A 19,669-nucleotide genomic window follows, 5' to 3' on the forward strand; every position below is an offset into this window, starting at 1 on the left:
GTCTTCCTCGTGTTTGGTGGCTTCATCCTCAGCATTCTTCTACCGATATACCCCTCCTCTGCACATGTCTAAATAATCACCTTGTCTCCAAAACGTCCTTCCTGCATGCTCCTTTTCCTAAACTTATTTCTAATCCTGGCCATCCTCGTCGCTCAGCAGCATCTTCAACTGCTTCGGCTTCACCTCCGCTTTTGGAAACTTTCCCTTTCACTCCTTCAGATATCCCAAATCACTCCTCCTCTTCCCTTCTCCACCCACTGCACTCTTTTCTTCACTTTCCTTTACCACTGATCTACCCACACCTGCATGTGAGCGACCGATCATCTCAATCCTGCCTCTCTTACCATGTCTCCAAAACATCCCTGCACGGTCCCTCTAAAAAACTTCATTACAACTATTGCAAAATAAATGTAAAACACAAGGCTAGTCATTTGGAGTCTAATTACAGTCTAGTTTAATATTGATTACTATTAATTAGATATTTTGTATCGATGTCGAAGATACCGTTATTAAAAGTAACTGATGTATCGTCCAGGAGATGTCGCTTTGTGATTAACTTGTCCAGTTGTAGGCGGGAATCGCGTTTCCTATTGGTCAATCCTGCTGTCCAGTTCTTTCTTTTTATTGGTTGGCGAGTATGAAGTGGTCCAGTAAGCCCCGCCCCCCGGGTTCCGAGGCCAGTCTCCTAGCGACGTGTTGCAGTCTGAGTTCCTCTCAGCAGTCTTAGGTTTTTATACCTTTATTTTATTTTTCCCTACGAATTCAACTGGACATTTTCCCCGGAGATCTGAACGCTTCACGGTGAGATGTGTTCGGGTTCTGTTCATGTTTTTTCTTCTACAGATGTTTTACAGTATTAAATATACAGCTGTGCTTCATCGCTGTTTTTTTTTCTGATTTCTATTCATAGCTGAAAGACTCCCGATTTATTTATACACAATATATTAATACGCATGTGTGTGTTTTATTTATTTATTGCATGATGTCAACTAAATAACCTCGTCCGGAGTCAGTCTTTCAGCAGAGCGGTCACGTGATAAAACCCTGCAATAAACCGGAATGTATATTTATACACAAACATAAGCACGCGCGCGCGCGCACTCGCACAGCTGTATTTTCTTTAGCAGCTAATCTGCTAGCGTTTGTTTCAGGAACAGGATGAATCCGGTCGGAACTGGATTTTATTCTCCTCGTTCTGCTTTGGTGTGTGTGTGTGTGTGTGGGGGTTGTCTATGAAAGTGGACATTCATTAAACCTGTCATTTATCAAAGGACAGGAGGTCACGTGACTCTTACATAACCCCCTCCGAGCAGATGTTTATCATGCAAGATTACCTAAAGTGATGCTCATTATCATTAGTACAACGTTTTATTGTTATTAATGCATGGAATGTACTTCCGGTCCTGAATGCTTATTTCTATCAATCAATCATTTTATGGAGGAAGAACAGCCGTTTATTTAGCCTTGGGGGCGGGGCTTCGTTAACATGGGCGGGGAATATGTAAATATCCAACACAGAATGTAAGAATAAAAGGAAAATAGCCTAATTGTATATAGTGCACGTTTAAAATCGAATTTTAGACTTAATACTTTTGTGAAATCTGACCCTAGATCATTAATTATAATATTTAAACACCTTCTGATCTGTAGTTCAAGTCCCTAGTATCGCCAAGATACCAGTCTTTTTACACCTTTAAGCAAGGCACTTCCCTGTCTGTGCTCTAGGGGCGCTGTCTCATAGCTCCGCCCCCCATGTAAAGTAAACACAAGTTTTTAAACTTACTGCATCAACATTAATCACAGTGCAGCTTCGAACTTTTACATGAGTTCTTAACAGCGTTGGACGGTAATGATGTAAATTTGTTATTGTAGTTAAGTAGCTTGTTTGCGTTTCTGTACTTTACTAAACTATTTCTGTTTAAAGAGACTTCTACTTTAACTTGTACATTTCAAAATCAAATATCGTACTTCTTACTCAACTGCATTTTGCAAAATTGGTTATTTTTGTGTTTATTTGTGGATGAAAACGTAACCGGTGAAACACGCAGCGAGTCACCAATCAGGATCGAGCGCACGCTCTGTTTTACACGTGTTCTGATCGGCGCTCGGTGTATCTACTGATCACCAACATACAGTTCAGCATCAGTTCAACATCAAGCAGAACATTTAGAGAGGAATAAATGATGAAGAAACTCCAGACTCAAACTCACACAACACACGTGTTTATTTACATCATTTATTAAAGTAGTTGAAAAGGTGGTTTGGGGCTCGTGATCACTTTAATGATAATCAGTGTTTGAGTCATTAATATCATTTAATTAATAGATCAGTGTGCTGAGAGTCACATTCAAGTCTTTTCACATCAACTGAGGTGATTAAGCAAAAAGTCAAAAATGATAGGAACATTATAGTTATAATAAATCAGTACTTTGGATACTTGAAAACATTTGAAGGCAAAAACGTTTGTTCTTTTACTCAAGTGAAAGTTGTGAGACTTTTTCACTGAAGTCACATTTTTCCATGTGACTCTCTACTTTAACTCAACTACATGGTTTGTGTTCTTCATCCACCACCGGGTTTTTAAAGTACATACTGTTGTGTGTACAGTATTTCAATCAACATCTGTGCACCTTAAATCCTTAAATAACGCTGATTAGTTTGACCTGCATCACTGCTAACTGGTTTCTCACCAAAGATAAACAAGGAAACGTCTGTGTTTGGTGCAGGCAGTCAGTTCAGAAGGCATCGGGGGGGATATGGAAATCCTTCGATCTGAATGGAAAACCGATCTTTTATTTTTCATGACAGGAGTCTTAACGCATTTGCCAGGCAAAACCTCTTCGGACATTTGTTTAACCCGTGTTTGCAGTTTCCTTCTTGATTTGAACAAATCTGTTGGAATGTGTTTGTTTTCGGTAAACAGTTTTTATAACCTTGGAAGCTGCTTGAAGTTTGTATTGTGCAGATGAAATATCACACGTTCACGTCGTATCTTCTGAAGCGTATCGCACGTGAACCAGAGTCTGAATCAAGATTTAATTTTTTTCTTCTCAAACTTCTCAAAGCTGCTAGAAACTGCATACAGGGGATGATGGATATTCTTGATGATTCAGACGTTTGAGGAATTTAAAGCAAAAGCAGGTTGTAGAGGTTTTTAGGAGAGTTTTAAACCCTTTCTGTATTATGTAGTGCAGGATGGATCTCTGATGGATCTTGATATTGTCAGTCCTCCTGTTAGTTATATATTAATTCAATGAGGACTTTGCACGAGGTTCATCACTGTGGACAAGGCAGCATTGCATGCACACGTCGTTCTGATCACCACGTTAATATTTGAAGGTTAGTGCTATATTTCTTGTCATAGGAGAAAAAATCCTGTTCTAGAAATTATTTGTAACAGCTGTGCAGTAATGCATACTTAATGGCTTTAATCTTTAAGGACGAGATGTTTGTAACGTTCATGATCGGTTTTGCTTCACTTATATGTCTGTAGCATAAACTAAATAAAAATAAACCTGCTCTTCAGGGTGATTTATTCAGCCTTTCAGTTCTGCATTTTATACAGCGTTCAATACAGATGTGCTGTTTGTTCTAGAAAACATTAACCAAACTTTTAGTGCAATAGACACTCAGAGGTTGCAGAACCTTTAGAAGTATAACACAAAGTTATTAGAATGATAACTGGACACAATGCATCAGTAACATGAGACAAACCTTCACTTCTGATATTCGGGACACATTATAGCAATGTCTCCTATATTATCATTAGTTCTAGAATTTGTCTGTCTGTCTATCTGTCTATCTGTCTATCTATCTATCTATCTATCTATCTATCTATCTATCTATCTATCTATCTATCTATCTATCTATCTATCTATCTATCTATCTATCTATCTATCGTCCTTAAAAAAAAAAAAAAAATAAGACTTTCATTAGGTCGGAAAAGTGACCGAGTCCTTTTGACCTGCTTCTGCTCTAATCCAGAAACCCTGATCTCCATCGTAACCAGAACAGTTCCTCCCTGCTCGGACGCTCGGTATAAAAGCTCCACTCATGATAAAGCCTCCAGATCTTCGTGTTGCAGGAGTGTATATGGGGCAGTGAAGGTGTTTTAAAGTCTCTCTGCTCCGTTTCTCGTTGAGTTTGTGAGCCGAGGTTGTGCAGTACAGCAGTGATTAGCATCTTAATGGTCCTGGGTAACGTCTCCGCCGGGGCCTGCTTTTTTCTTCTTCTTCTTCTTCTTTCTTTCAGTCGGCATGAACCGTTTCCCCGGCGCAGTGAAAATCTGGAGAATAATGAGCTGCACTACAGTGCTCTAAACATCAACAAAAAAGAGCTTCATGCAGCAGCATCAAGGAACAGCTGATCCATCGAGTTTATAAGCAGTGGAGAAGTGATAGTTCAAGAATATTCTTTTTACGATTATTGATCTTCAAAAGAAACCTGAAATATTCTGAAAAAACCCGAAGGAATTAAGCACACAGAGATCTTCATTCTTCTTCATGCTTTCTGGATCTTCTTCATTCTCCTCATCATTGACGTGTGCAGTTGATGATTATTTGTAGCTCGTCTTCCATCACTTCTTTTCAGTTCCTGCCGTTCTTCATTCGAAACCAGTTCAGCTGCTCGGCTGCATCTTAAACCCATAGGAACGACTCAGGCTTCTGCTGTGGAGCTCTTTTGAAGAAGCCGTTCTATCCAGTCTGGATGAAGCTGCTTCTGATGATATGCATGTTTAAATATTTCCTGCCCAAGCCGACGCTGTTACATCGACATTTACGCGCTCGGTGTCTTCTGTTACGGTGGAGAATACACGTGCTTTCAGTGTATAATTCCACGTTATGGAATTTAAATGGCATTACGAAATTTCTAAATACTAATGTTGGTAGCAGTGAACCATAACCGAGGATAAGTTTCACCTTGTTCCTCTGGTTGCACTCAATTCAATGGTGAACTCAGTGGGATTAGTTGGAAGTTCTGCAGGAGTATGAGGGACTGGCCGGAATTTGAGAAGGAGAGTGAGAGACTGGTCTGAAGTTCAGCAGGAGTGTGAGAGATTGGTCTGAAGTTCAGCAGGAGTGTGAGGGATCGGTCTGAAGTTCAGCAGGAGTGTGAGGGATCGGTCCGAAGTTCAGCAGGAGTGTGAGGGATCGGTCCGAAGTTCAGCAGGAGTGTGAGGGATCGGTCCGAAGTTCAGCAGGAGTGTGAGGGATCGGGTAAACTTTCATTGCGCTTGTATCCTAATTTTTTATGCCGACAGTGATAAAACACCTTCCTTTCTTTGACCTACGTTATAGAAAGATCTAGAAAAGGTTCTTCAGCCAAAGCCTAACTCTTGAGTTGCTGTTGAGTCATTAATTTGCTGTAATTTATTTGTTTGCTGTAATTTCTGTAATGTAAGGAAGCAGAAAAGAAATCCTAATTCTCATTAATTCGTCACAGAGCCACGCGACGTGTTTAAAGCTCCTGCCATAAAGCAGTTTTTATCTTCAGAGCGCACACACACACCGAGACAGCTGTAAGCATATGGTAGACATGGCAGGAATCAGGATTCCCTGGTCATCAGGCGAGCGCAGAGTGCGGCTCGTTTAGCCCAGGCCCAGACGGAGGTGGGTGTGCGCTCGCATGTGGGGAGATTCAGTGGCAGCTCTGCGTTAGTCACCGTTGTGCAGACTCAGCAGAAACCTGACATGGAGTTTACAGCTTTCCAATAATAGATTCATATTCACAAAATATCTCAGGGCTAAAAGTGGCCTCTGGTTAACTGAGAGGGTAAAATCCGATATGCACAACATGACCGTGACTAACAGCATGCGTGTAAACAGCGGCGTACGTTTTATACAGTGGTGGAAGATTTCAGTGATCGATCTCGGATTAGCGTCTATTGGCTGACGTGACTGTTCTCAACCCCTGGAGTTTCACAAAGAGAACGGCCTGGATGTGATTGGATATTGATCTTTAAGTGTTTCTCTAAAAGCCATTTGTGTTGAACATCTTCATAAATCAGCTTTAGGTTTTTTTTCCCCGCTGATGACTGTGTTGATTGATTCATCCATATAAAAAAACAGTAGGTCTAAAAAGGATTCTCCCACCTTTAGATCAACAAGTTCTATTTATTTCAAGATTTTTCAAGTTAAAATCTGGCGAGTAATGTGGGTGCAGAAGTGAGATCATGCGGCTTGTTCTCCGACAATCATCATGCACCGGTTGTCAAACTGTTTCGACATTTTTGGGGGTGGAGCTCGTTGAAGAACACCGAGGACAATCGGCGCAATTTACATGCAGAATTTCGTGGTAACGCACGTGGTCAGAACAGCACCAGTCGCACGGCTCCTGGCGTACACAGGACAACGTCTTTTGGCACTCCGCCCTGTGACTGTGCGTGTGGCCTTGTGCTGCCATTTGTTGGTGTGTTACAAAACTAGTCTCGAAACTTTTTGATAGCACCTCATATATCACTCTGAAATGAATGTCAGAGAAGGTTTTCTGATCCTCCGGGTGGAAAAGCAGAAAATTCATATCGTCTGTATTTTGTGCATAAAATGAAAATTTGTGCAAATGTGAATAATTTTTCCCTAAAATTGTCTTTTACTTTATTCCACAGGTGTTTTGAAAGTCAGGTGCTCTGAGCCCCAATCTCTCTCTCTCTCTCTCTCTCTCTCTCTACATGGCACTCCTCAGCTGCCACGCAACACGCTCCGTTCAGACTCTGCGCCTCGTGGCTTCAGGTAACAGAAGTTATAAAGCGTTATAAAGTGTCATCTTCGGCTGGATTGACTGTTCACGTGAAAACACTTTTTCACAAGGAGTCCAAACCTTATTTAATGTCTCATTTTAATGTGTCAGGCTATCGATTGTGCACATTTCTAGAAATGGAGCTCCAAAAAGATTTTCTCGTATGTGGTGGTGCGGTGATGAAGGTAGAGATTGATGCCGTTAAATCGGAAAGAGAGTCCGCGTCACTCCATCCAGTGAGCCCTGATAAACATTCTCCTGAGGTATCAGTGTTCCTGTCGGAGACCACTCTGTGCACATGGAGATGGTTCCACATGAACAGCCTAAAGATCCATGAAGTTACTGAACCACTCAAGAATGTATCCTGAAATTTTAGGATGGATTTGGACTGTAATTAAAATCATCAGTCTGCTACAGTAACTCAGAACATCACTGCACACCTAAACATTGATGGACCTGTAATAAACGGTTCCTCTTAAGGTTCTCAGGGAGTTTTTCCTTCACCACTGGTACAATTAGAAGAAACATTCTGTAAAGCTGCTTTGAGACGTGTCCATTGTTAAAAGTAAAAAAAAAAAAAATCGGATACATTCTGGAAAAGACCACCCACTAGGATGGAAATATTGCACTTGGGATGAAGGAGATCCATCAGGAGAAGTTGATGGGTGATTTTTTTAGTATAAGGGGATTAATTAAGCAAAACTGTGGCAGTTTAGTTTGTGGTGCGAATAAATAAAAATGGCCTCTTTCTAGAATTATTATTTGATCAAAATGTATTACTTTTTGATTGTTGATATCTTAAGAAAATCATCTTCCTTCCAGGTGTAATTCCAAAGATGGCTGAAAAAAGTTGTTCGCTTTATAGTTTTATCGATTTATATCCCCACCAGGCTCCAGATACGTCAGTCAGACGGCTACGAAGGCAGTGTCTGATTTTGAATACGATGCTCCGTCCATGAAGACCCCCATTCCAGGGCCCAGGTCTAAAGTAAGAGCTCATTTAAGTTAAATCCTTTCAGGTTTGTTTTGGTGCTTGCTGCGACTTCGACGCATTGCACAGTGTCTAACTTTTTTACTTCTCTTCTTTTCCCTTTGTTTATCTCTTTCCATCTGAGCAGGAGCTGACAAGACAGCTGGGAGAAATTCAGGTCTGAATCACGCACGTTGTTATTGCAAGGTTTAAAGAGGAACTTGTGTGAGAAGGCTTTGTTCAGATCCAAATCCTACACTCGACTGCTAATACATCTTCAATCGTTCATCTGTATCACCCCTTTGAATAAGAATTCAGGAAGGAAGATCTGCCCACACCTGATTCACCATTTTCCCTGTAATAGCGAGTGTGGTATGGTGACGGTTTTTCCCAGCGTGCGAACCCTGAATAATCACGTTAAAGCCAACAGGAAGCAAATAGACACACAGCACAAAGAAGCAGCCTTTGTACACTGGTGTGTGTGTGTGTGTGTGTGTGTGTGTGGTATAAACCTCTAGACTGGTTCAAGCTGGTGTGTTCGGGTTACAGGCATGTTGCAACACGGCCCTGATTCAGCGTGTTCTGTCTAAAGGGCGGACCGTAGTGTCGTGATATGATTGCATCTTTTTATAGTGCTAATCTCAGACACCCATACGGTAAAACATTTATTTGCTCGAATGTATTTTAAAATATATTTACATTAATATATTTTCTATAAATTCCTTTTTGCCCATTTTTTTGTGTTATATATTTCAATACAAGAAAATACATTCACATGAAACATAAAATAAAAATCTTTATTTATTTACATTAACGGCATTTGGCAGACGCCCTTGTTCCAGACGCCCTTGTCCCAGACGCCCTTGTCCAGACGCCTTGTCCAGACGCCTTGTCCAGACGCCTTGTCCAGACGCCCTTTGTCCAGACGCCCTTGTCCCAGACACCCTTGTTCCAGACGCCTTGTCCAGACGCCTTGTCCAGACGCCCTTGTCCAGACGCCCTTATCCATAGCATCACAGCATACAACATATATTTAACATATATTTTGTCACACTTTGTTATTTTCTCCTCAGGACACAGGACTGTTTGTTAGTTTACTACTCTGCCATGTCAAAATCGCTCAAAATCCTTACGCTCACCCATTTTTCCTGCTTCCAACACGTCAACTTTGCTGCCTGATAAATAAATCCACCCACTAACAGGTGCCATGATGAAGAGATCATCAGTGTTCTTCACTTCACCACTCGTAATGTTATAATGTCATAATGTTTCGTCTGATCAGTGTATAAATATAAACAGATCAAATGTATAAAAGAAGCTGACGCTTGCAGCACCCTGTGCGTTATAAAGCTGTTCTTTATAAAAGGATAATGATTGTGTACATCTACACCAGTGATTCTCAAAGGTGCATCTACAGATCTTTAGGGATTACAAAATGTTAATTAAATGTAAAATAATTGAATTGATTTGGGTTCAATCCAAAACCCAGCAACTCAAAAAAACAACTCAATCTTTAAATCATGAATAATATCAGCTTGGATCTAATGCGCTTTGGAAGGACACTATGTATATGGCTTTAATAAATAGTTCTAGTGTTGTAAATCTGTATTATGGAGGAAAACAGCTGTTAGAACATGAGATTATGAACATTAAGTCTGAATCTATTGCATATGTATTTAATCTGTTAGAAGATAATTTCCCTGACTACTGTAAAAATACAGAACCTCCTCAGATCTCTCCGGAGGAAAACGGACACACGAGATGCTTTAAAATGCCTTGCGCAACCGTCGGAAACGTTTCCACCAAACTCCGTTTAAACACGGCGTGATGCGAACACACGTTTCACCACAGCACACAGCTCATCTCCTGTTCGCTCACTTTTTATTTTTATTTTCACAGAACGTGGGGGCCATTAATTTCTTCTGTAACTATGAGGAGAGTCGGGGAAACTACCTGGTGGACGCTGATGGCAACCGAATGCTGGACCTGTACACTCAGATCTCCTCTGTTCCTCTGGGTACGTTTCCGTACATCAGACTACTTTGTGAAGGGTTTTGATTTTGCTTTTTGCTTTGACGTAAAAATGTGTCCTTAAAAGATAAATCACGCCACTCAAGAGCAGCGACGTTAATACAAGTCCCAAAATTTCCCGACGGTTCAACCAGGTTCTTGCCAATTTCCAGAAATCTTCCTCAGTCTCACTAAAACATTACTGTATGTAAAAGAAAAATGGGAACATTAACGGGGACAACTAGTTTTTACACGTGCTTAATAATACGGATACAAACGTGTGCAACTGACCACAGGAACAGTATATAAGCGACCGTCTTTTTGGAGACGGAGATGATGATATAATAAACAGACTGCTCTGAGATCAGTTGAGTAGATTTATTTTTATTACGAATATAATGCCGATGTAAGCTTTTCTCTGTGCTGAGCAGCCCTTATATTAGCAATGCATGCTGGGAGAATCGGGCTGACTGATTAAGCGAGAGTGGCAGAGGACAGCAAAATATTTTCCTCCTCTCTTCTTCTCCTCTCTTCTCTCTACACAGCACTCTTTTAGTTCAGTCAACCATCATTTTAATATTCCAGCAGATCTGACAAATTTGAGTGAGCCCAGACCCCCCCCCCTCTCTCTCTCTACCTCTCTCTCTCCCCCTCTCCCTCTATCTCTCTCTCGCGCTCTCTCTCTCTTTCTACCTCACTCTCTTCCTCTCTATATTTTCTCTCCTCTACCTCTCTCTTTCTCCCCCTCTACCTCTCTCGCTCTCTCTCTCTTTCTACCTCGCTCTCTCCTCTCTATAGTTTTGTCTCCCTCTACCTCTCTCTGTCTCTCCTCTCTATCTCTCTCCCCTCTCTCTATCTCTCTCTCTCCCTCTCTCTACCTTTCTCTCTCCCTCTCTCCCTCTCTATCTCTCTCCTCTCTATCTCTCTCGCTCTCTTCCTTTTCCCTTTCTATCTCTCTCTCTCTCTCTCTCTACCTTTCTCTCTACCTCTCTCTCTTCCTCTCTCTCTCTCTCTCTTCCTCTCTCTCTCTCTCTCTTCCTCTCTCTCTCTCTCTCTCTCTCTCTCTCTCTCTCTCTCTACCCTCTCTCTCTCTACCCCCTCTCTCTCTCCCTCTCTACCCCCCTCTTTCTCCCTCTCTACCCCCCTCTTTCTCCCTCTCTCTCTCTCTCTCTCTCTCAGCAGCCATGATGAGATTAATTTGTATTTGATTTCTCTCCTCTGATTCCTTGCCATCTTGAGAACCGTAGACAGAAATGAAGTGTAATCAGGCCGTTGTGTTATTGTGTTATTATCTCACTGCCCCAGCACTATTCAGCCACTTCACACCAGGATGTTGTTTTCCAATGAGTCAGTCGCTGATTTTGTGCTCTCGGATGATGAGACTGAGATGAAAAAATAAATGTAACCTTCATGAGATCAATGCAATCTGAAGTTATAGCCGAGTTTGTGTCATTTCCTAAGACTCCTGTGACACCCAACACACTCGTGATGTTGTGTTCTTATCTCCAGACACTGTTTCGGTAAATATTCATTTATAGGGGGGCATACATTTAGAAAATTATACCCAATTATACACGCAATAGAGCTTTTCCATTCTCTCTCACACAGAGAGAGAGTAAGGAGCAAACATATCTTCCCCTGTGGGTGGGGTGTGGGTGGGGTTAATGGAGAGGTCTGGCGTTCTAGATAAGGCCGAGCCAGCAGGCGAGTGCGACTGTGTGCTACGGTAAACTTTTTAACATTTAATTTATATATATATATATTTGTATATACACACGTAGCTGAAGAGTGTGTAAACCTTCCGTATTATCAAGTTATATGTCATAGTATGAAAAAAAAGATTGCACCTTATTAGGACACTGAACAGAATCTGAACATGTAAGAAAACAGTGCTGCTGATGATCCAGAAAGGAAGCAGTGGCTCCAAACACACGACTTGAATCCATGGCAGTGACCCGCATTCACACCACACTGACTTATAAAGAAATCCGTTAAATCATTACATCATCCTGGCAGAGGGTCGGGTAGAGGAAACGGTCTCTGCTGGTGGTCGGAGGAACTGCTGTATCGGTGCTTATGTAATCCAAACCAAACCAAAGTCCAGAAATAAAGCGGTTTAAACTGGTTCATAAGACCGCAGTTCACACGACGCAGCACGAAACGTTTATCAGCTACATCAGAATTTTCATTACGTTTAATCAGGCATATGACCATAAATTACATAGAATCTCCATCATATTACAAAAGCCACATTAAGTGTAACACCTTTTCCCAATAGATTTTATAACTGCAAAGATGTTATCACTATAATGTATCAGAGTTGGATCGTTGTTTCTTATATTTAATTATATTTTCAGGCCATCAATCACAAATAGTTTCCTGTTCACCGTTCTGTGTGTCTGCTCCATTAGACAGCCAATAATGTTTGTTTTTACATTATATAATTGGTAGCACTTTGTTTTTACACTTGTTTCGCTAAACTCAGGCGCCGCTGTTACATTTGCCCAAGTGTGACGCCTCGAATCACTGAGACTCTCCATTTATTCATCTAATATTCTTTACATCGTCCTGAATAAATGTAATAAGTGCAGCAGGGTGGGGGTGGGGGTGGGGGTAGCTGTTAATAGCCCACGATATTTACACTGCGATTCTGTACAGGTTATAATCATCCTGCTCTGATGAAAGCGCTCACCAATCCCAACAATCTGGTAAGACATCATTTCACTGTGTATGTAGAATATAAAGAGTGTAGTGATGTGGTCAAGCATGAAGACCCTCAGATCTGTATTTTCTAATTTCATTCCTTTAGCTCTTAAATTAAACCATATTATTTTATTTTCTCATCCCCAGAGCGCATTTGTTAACCGGCCAGCCCTCGGTATTCTGCCACCTGAGAATTTCCCAGAGAAGCTGACTGAAAGCCTGCTCACGGTGAGAACCTGTTTTAAGCTTCGGTCTGGTCTTATATGAAAGCTCAGGGTCAGTTTTTCCTTCCTTTCCAACAAACCAGTTCAGGAGTGCAGCCAATCGGATTCTGAAGACACGTAAAGAAACCCCCGTGGACCTGAGATTATCTCAGGACCAGCTCCACATTCATCATCGTGTAAACAAACGAATCCAAACCATTGTATTTCAGAGAGTTTTGGATTTTTGAAAAGTAAAAGTGTGACGGAAAAAAGAGATGATATGAGCAACATGAGCAAGTCTTAGCAAAGCCGTTTAGATCCTACAGAGTGTGTTCAACACCTTCACTCCAAATGAGTTTCATTTACATAGTTTTCAATATGCCACACCCTAGACTGGCAAAATAATTACATGTAAATGTTATGCAGAAATATTTTACACACACATTTACAGTTTAACAGAGTTCAACAGAGGCCTCACAAAGGAGACATGTTTATTATTGTACACACGGACCTCCATAGTTTGGTGCTTCATGTAAATTCTAAAACCAGAGATCATCGCTGTAAAGTACTGTTTTTGTTATATAAAAAAAAAATATAACAAAATATACCCCCCCACCCCCTCCCCCAGATTGCTCCTACTGGAATGACACGGGTACAGAACATGGCGTGCGGCTCCTGTTCCAACGAGAACGCCTTTAAGGCTATGTTCATCTGGTACAAAGTGAGTGCAGAAATCACACACACACACACACACACACACACACACACACACACACACACACACACATATCATGGTCCATCAATTTGTGTATTCATAAATCTTATTTAATCCTTACTACTCTGAAGTGTGCAGTTAGCTGCATTTGTTTGCGACTGTTTTTTTTCCCTACTCTCTCCACTAACGCTGTTTATTTACGGTGTATGATCTCCGTCTAGAACAAAGAGAGAGGCACCAGCAGTCCTTCTCCAGAGGAAACCAGCTCCTGTATGATTAACCAGGTAACTCACTACTACAGTTGTTTTTGCTATATATTAAAAACATTTAGTTTTGAGATTAAAGAATGGGGTAAAAAGTTGTAATTTATTTTTTCTGATTGTTGTTTTGGGTTTTTTTCCACAATGTCCATCCACACTGACCTCGTCGTCCATGTTCACAGCACTTTCTCTTCATCTCCTGTGTGTTTGCAGAGTCCCGGATGTCCGGATCTGAGCGTTCTGTCTTTCATGGGAGCGTTTCACGGGAGAACTCTGGGTGAGCCTGACGATCGTGTGACGGTTTACAAACTGCAGCACACGTTCAGGAAACATTCAGCTCTTTATTTCCTCTCGGATCAGGAAGAAGTTAATACTCTGTGTTGATTCGTTCTCAGGTTGCTTGGCCACGACACACTCCAAAATCATTCACAAACTGGACATCCCGTCGTTCGACTGGCCCATCGCACCCTTCCCCATGATGAAGTATCCCCTGGAGGAGTTTGTTCGGGAGAACGCTCAAGAAGAGGCGCGCTGTCTCGAGGAGGTCACAACTTCCGTTTAATCAAAAACTTTATCAGATATGTCAGGCTTTAAAAAAATTCATGCAGGGTGTGATTTTCCAGTATATAGTTTTAGTATTTGACTTGTTAGCCTCAAGGTTGGGTTACTATAGCAACCGTGAATCAACCTGTTCAGTGACATTACACACACGGCTCCACCCACAAATCTGATTCATACAGTTGGGAATTCGTTACTCATTTCACTGCCGCTTTTTAAATCTAGAAGGACATCTTAACGAGATACCATCTTTCTCTTGAATGTGGTTCAGGTGGAAGATCTGATCGTGAAGTGGAGGCAGAAGGGCAAACCTGTGGCAGGTATCGTCATCGAGCCCATCCAGGCGGAGGGAGGAGACAACCACGCATCACCAGATTTCTTCGTGAAGCTGCGTAACATCGCTCGAAAGGTAACCAGACCCCAACAGTATGTCGTGTCTCTTCATGAACCTCTGCAAGAGGATGTACATAATGAATAAATGAGGAAATTGAAAGCACAGTGCATGATGAAGTGAGCACACGGCGCTCCTCAGGCCAACGCTCTCCTTGTCTGCTCCGATTCCTGTCAAAAGGAGCAACAGTTCCACCATGGCCTCAAAAACACATCCTGCATTTATGTAACTGATGAACTCGGTCTCATCTATCAGACTGTTTATGGTGGTGTGTGTTTGCACTTTTTAGGGGCATGTGGTTTAGAGTTCAACCCTGAATAAAGAGACATCAATTATTTACAGTTTTAAAGTCAGATTATGATCTGGACAGACACATTATGGTGTTTATGGGTTCATCACCAAATTTTAATAAAACTGTAGTAATTGTTAAATAATGTGCTACTTTTATTACATTTGAATAGTAACTGAGAATGATTGCATTAAACTTGCCTGATAATTAAATAATAAAATTCATTTTAATGAATTATACCCATAACGTTATATCCAACAGTTTACAACTCCGTTATACATGTAGACCGTATGAATGATTCTATATCCTAGTGTAGTAGCATCTGAGTGCAATGAAGAAGGAACCTGATAGCGATGTGCATCTCCATCACTGAATCTGGATGCATATGAAGCAGCTACTGATACGATCTGATTTCAATCAGATTCAACACAATGCGATTCAATAGAAAAAATATCCTCTGCAATTCAGTATAATACATATAGTAAACAGCAAATCATCTGAATTATCTGAATCTTACCTTTAAGAGAACCTGATGCTATTTGCTCTGATTTTGCTTTCAGCATGGATGCGCCTTCCATGTGGACGAGGTTCAGACAGGGGGCGGAGCAACTGGAAAGTTCTGGGCCCATGAGCACTGGGGCACAGACGACCCTGCTGATATCGTATCCTTCAGCAAGAAGATGCTCACAGGAGGCTACTACCACAAAGACGAGCTGCAGCCCGATAAGGTAATGTGTGTGTGTGTGTGTGTGTGTGTGTGCACACGTTTGTGATCAAGTGAAAATTTGGTGACAGAATCTATATCACAGGGGCCCAAATTATTAAATATCTGGAAAATGTACACTTCAGGATATATTTTTCTGGTGATGTTCCACATATATATAAATGATCATAATGGAGAAAAAGTCTTGATTTGTGTTTAGCTGAAAAGTGAAATATCTTCTTTTTTTTTAAATCATCAAAGACAAGAATAAAAATGTACAATCATATCATATCCAGTCATTGTTATTTAAATCTGACAGACTTTCCACCTATCTTGGATTAATATCAAGCCCTAATTAACACTCTAATCTTACCTGTGTACAAACAGCGCTCTCTAGTGTTTTGAGAATGTTACTGCATGTTCACATTTTCTCCATTATTATGACCGGATCGCTTATACTGAGGTAATAAGATTGTGTGTGTGTGTGTGTGTGTGTGTGTGTGTGTGTGTGTCATGGCTCAGAGTTACAGAATCTTTAACACATGGATGGGAGACCCGTCAAAGAATCTGTTGCTCTCCGAGGTGCTGAACGTCATCAGAAGAGAGAACCTTCTGGAGGAGGTGACTCGCTCTGGAAAGACTTTGCTGCAGGGACTTAATGAACTGCAGGTAACGAATACAGATTCTGTAATAAATGGTTGAATTTATTGAATGCGGCTTTTGTTTTTATGACAAAGCTTTAACCGTATCGTGTTAATCGATGGTTCTCATTAATAATGAACCCCCTGAGAACCACCATGTGCTGAAATGTCAGATCATATGAACAGCTTAATGCTAACTGGAGGGGGTTTAAGGTGGCAGAATTAACCTTATCTTTAACACACGATTACACCCTCTGGTTTCCTCAGTTAATGTAATTAGCTATGAGATTAGCAAGAAATTGTAATGGTGAGATTTAGAAAAATAGGAATGGGGAATTTAGAGATTTAAAAGGATTTGTTTAAAATACCCAAACAATTCACTCCTGGTGAGGGAACATATGTGAATTACAGAAATGAACAGCGTATTGATCTGTGCTTACATACGTTATTGTGCTATTGTTATTTAGACACAACATATACACTTGTTTATTTGTACTCGTTTTGGATTTTTGTGTTGATTTTTTGTTTTGACCTTACGTAAAAAGACAAATCAGGGACGAGGGCTGCAAATCAGCTTCATATCATCTGCCCTATGTACATGAAATCAGTTGTCAGTTTGTAACAATGTCCCTGTTAAATAAACAAACAAAATAAATAAAAATCCCATGCAAGCCCTCTGAGTTCTAGTTCAGAGGGTCTTTTTAGAGGGGAAATGTCCTCACAACACATCCTCACCGATTCTCTCTCTCTCTCTCCCTCACTATCCGATTCTTCTCTCAGTCTCGGTATCCTCACCTCCTGAGTCGAGCCCGTGGTCTGGGAACCTTCTGCGCAGTCGATGCCCGTGATGACGTCACCGGGACAAACTTTTGCTCAAAATCAGGGACAAGGGTAAATATGAACACGCACACATTCAACTAACAATACACACGTCTTCCCTTTTTCTCACCTCTGGTTATATTTGTGTAGGAAATGGTATGAATCATGAAAAAAATTTATGTAGTAATAGAAATAATATAAAGAGGCTGAAATACTCCATAATTCACAATTAAGTATCATTAGGTTTTAGAATTCATTTATTTTTTTACCTGGAAATGTGCCACCAGTGATATCATTTTTAGTTTGTTATTTAAATAATTAAAAAAAAGATATTAAACAGCTGTAGATAATTTTTAAAGTAACTGTACACGACACGCATCATCAAATCTTAGTTTCCTGCCAGAACCTTGTCCTCCACACCTTCTCCTCTCTCTCTCTCTCCTAAGGTGTCCTCCTGGGCGGCTGCGGCGAAAAATCCATCCGTCTCCGTCCCGCCCTTGTCTTCAAAGAGCACCACGCTCATCAGTTCCTCAACATCTTTAACGACGTGCTCTCCGAGTACAAATAAAGAGTCGTGGAGCTCCGAGAAGCCGAGGGGAAACAAGCACAAAGGGTCCAGACTCCCATAAAGGGTGGTTCCTCCTCCTCCTTCTCCTCTTCAGTCTCTTACTCACCTTTTTTTTTTTTTCTTAACCTCCTCCAACACTTTGTAATTATTTGTTTAATTCGGGTCACTTTATTTCTCACTGTAACGAGCACAATGGGAGTATTGCGGTGGATCAGCACACACTTACAAAAACATGCCTTTGTTTAGCGACAGGTCGTCAGCGCTAAAGGAGTAAATCACAGCGGTAAGTCAAAATCTTGTTTAAAGGGGCAGTTTGTACTTTTGGAAACGTGTTTTCTGCACCGGAAAAATGTAAATATATCCGAAATTATATTATTAGAATTATACCGAGACTAAAACGACAAACTTCACCTTTAAACGATGTCTGGTTTACTCGAGAGTCAGACGCAAGCACATCTTTAACCTGTAAAACCAGGACGAGCTCGTAAGATTCTAAACCTCTCTCCTACCTCTGGAAAGGGTAAGAAGCCCTCAAAGGAAAATCTCTGTATTATTAGATTTCAGTAACAGGGCAGTGCAGGAGAGTCACTGTGATCATTGTGTGTGCATCATTTCCTCGTATTTATTTATTTTTTTGGTCAGCTACCGATGGACTTTATGAGGAAGTCTGATTCTCTTCCCCACAGGAAGCTCGCATGTCACACACCGAGCGTTTAAACAACCGAACCTCCATCATAGGTATATTTTACGCCCAGATGAACGAGTGCATTGTCTTTTTCTCTCAGTAGGGTCTCTGTAGTAGGACTTGGGTTTATATCTTTGCTCCTGTAGTGTTCTCTATAGAATGTGGGATGGAACCCGTAACGTTGTTCTGCATTTTGATTGGGACGCTAACGTTAAAGGAACGCACCAAGCGCGATTTTCCACTAAAAGCCTTTATATGTGAGAGTCAGGCATTTTCTCTAGACGGCATCTGGTACAGTGTGGTTCAGGGTTCATCATCGGAGCGGTGATATTAATTTGACTATTCAAAATAGGTATTTAGCACAACGTTAATACATTTTTATGTATGTTCTAGGTGAGAGATATGAAAGACAGATGTGGTCTGATTTAGTCCCCCGTTGTTCATGAGTAATTATTACTGTTACTGCTTGATTGTTTATGTTGAAAGTCCAGGGCTAAAAAAAAGGTTCCTGTAGGTTGAGGACCAGAATCACCAACAGCACACTATTTCTCAGCAGGTGTACCTTTTATCATTTTTAAACGTACAATCCGTGTCTTAGGATCAACGTATAGCTAGAAATCCGGCTCGTTGTTCTGCTGCGATTTGGTGTCTACGCTTCTCGATCGCTTGTTTTGGGGATTTGGAGAATAAAGTAAGTGCAGGTCTAGACAACAGAACACCCTTTATGCGTCCTCCTTTTCCATCCAGGTATGATTTAGATTTACACACCTCATATATATATATAAAAATACTTCAGTCACTAAACGTGCATCAGTGAGACACTAATGTCTAAACCTAACCTTCATGAAGTGTCCAACCTTTTTTAGCTCGATGTCTAATTCTGTACAGTGTCCCGTTCGTCCACGTCAAGTATATAAAGGTAGTTTTTATTCCTTATGTTGATAGAGCAGACAGACGGAATGTACAGAGGGAGAAAACGCTCAAAGCTGCTCAGTTAAAGAAATCCCGAGATATGTGACGACTCTGTACGTCTGGTTTTATTATTTTTGGCCAAGTCAGTATTGTTCTTAATATAGAATTATCTGTAAACCACTAAACATATTGCCATGTTTGTTTACACTACAGTGTGAAATAGATCTTACAATGTAATTATTCCCTGTTTAAATATTGTCTTAAAAATATAAATGTACTCAGAAATAAATGACATTTTTGGAGTTTGTTCGTTTTTAATGAGGACGGCGCTATGGGTTACTGGTAAACATATTAACACGTTCTTGTGTCTCATGTCCCCGTACATCACAGCTTTACTCGTCCTTTGGTTTAACTCGTTGGACACTGAATTTCCAGGTCAAACGTCTGTCTGGTGCCTGTGTGAGAGGAGGAGGTAAGTGCAGCTGAGGAGTTTCTTCTCCAGTTTCT

General features: G+C 40.9%; 1 protein-coding gene across 1 annotated transcript; it reads left to right on the forward strand.

Annotated features, from left to right (window-relative positions):
* The first annotated feature begins 650 nt into the window (after nt 1-650).
* abat (4-aminobutyrate aminotransferase) lies at nt 651-19,464 on the forward strand. The gene is given in 17 exon segments (XM_046865695.1): nt 651-801; nt 6,605-6,728; nt 7,626-7,723; nt 7,854-7,883; nt 9,605-9,722; nt 12,374-12,423; nt 12,566-12,646; nt 13,250-13,342; nt 13,558-13,620; nt 13,810-13,873; nt 13,992-14,140; nt 14,426-14,563; nt 15,395-15,562; nt 16,060-16,206; nt 16,959-17,031; nt 17,034-17,069; nt 17,444-19,464. Coding segments are annotated over 16 exon segments (1,491 nt in total). The 5' UTR covers nt 651-801; nt 6,605-6,667; the 3' UTR covers nt 17,566-19,464.
* The last annotated feature ends 205 nt before the right edge of the window (nt 19,465-19,669 follow it).

Source organism: Silurus meridionalis, chromosome 14, assembly GCF_014805685.1.
Source record: "Silurus meridionalis isolate SWU-2019-XX chromosome 14, ASM1480568v1, whole genome shotgun sequence".
Lineage (NCBI taxonomy): Eukaryota > Metazoa > Chordata > Actinopteri > Siluriformes > Siluridae > Silurus > Silurus meridionalis.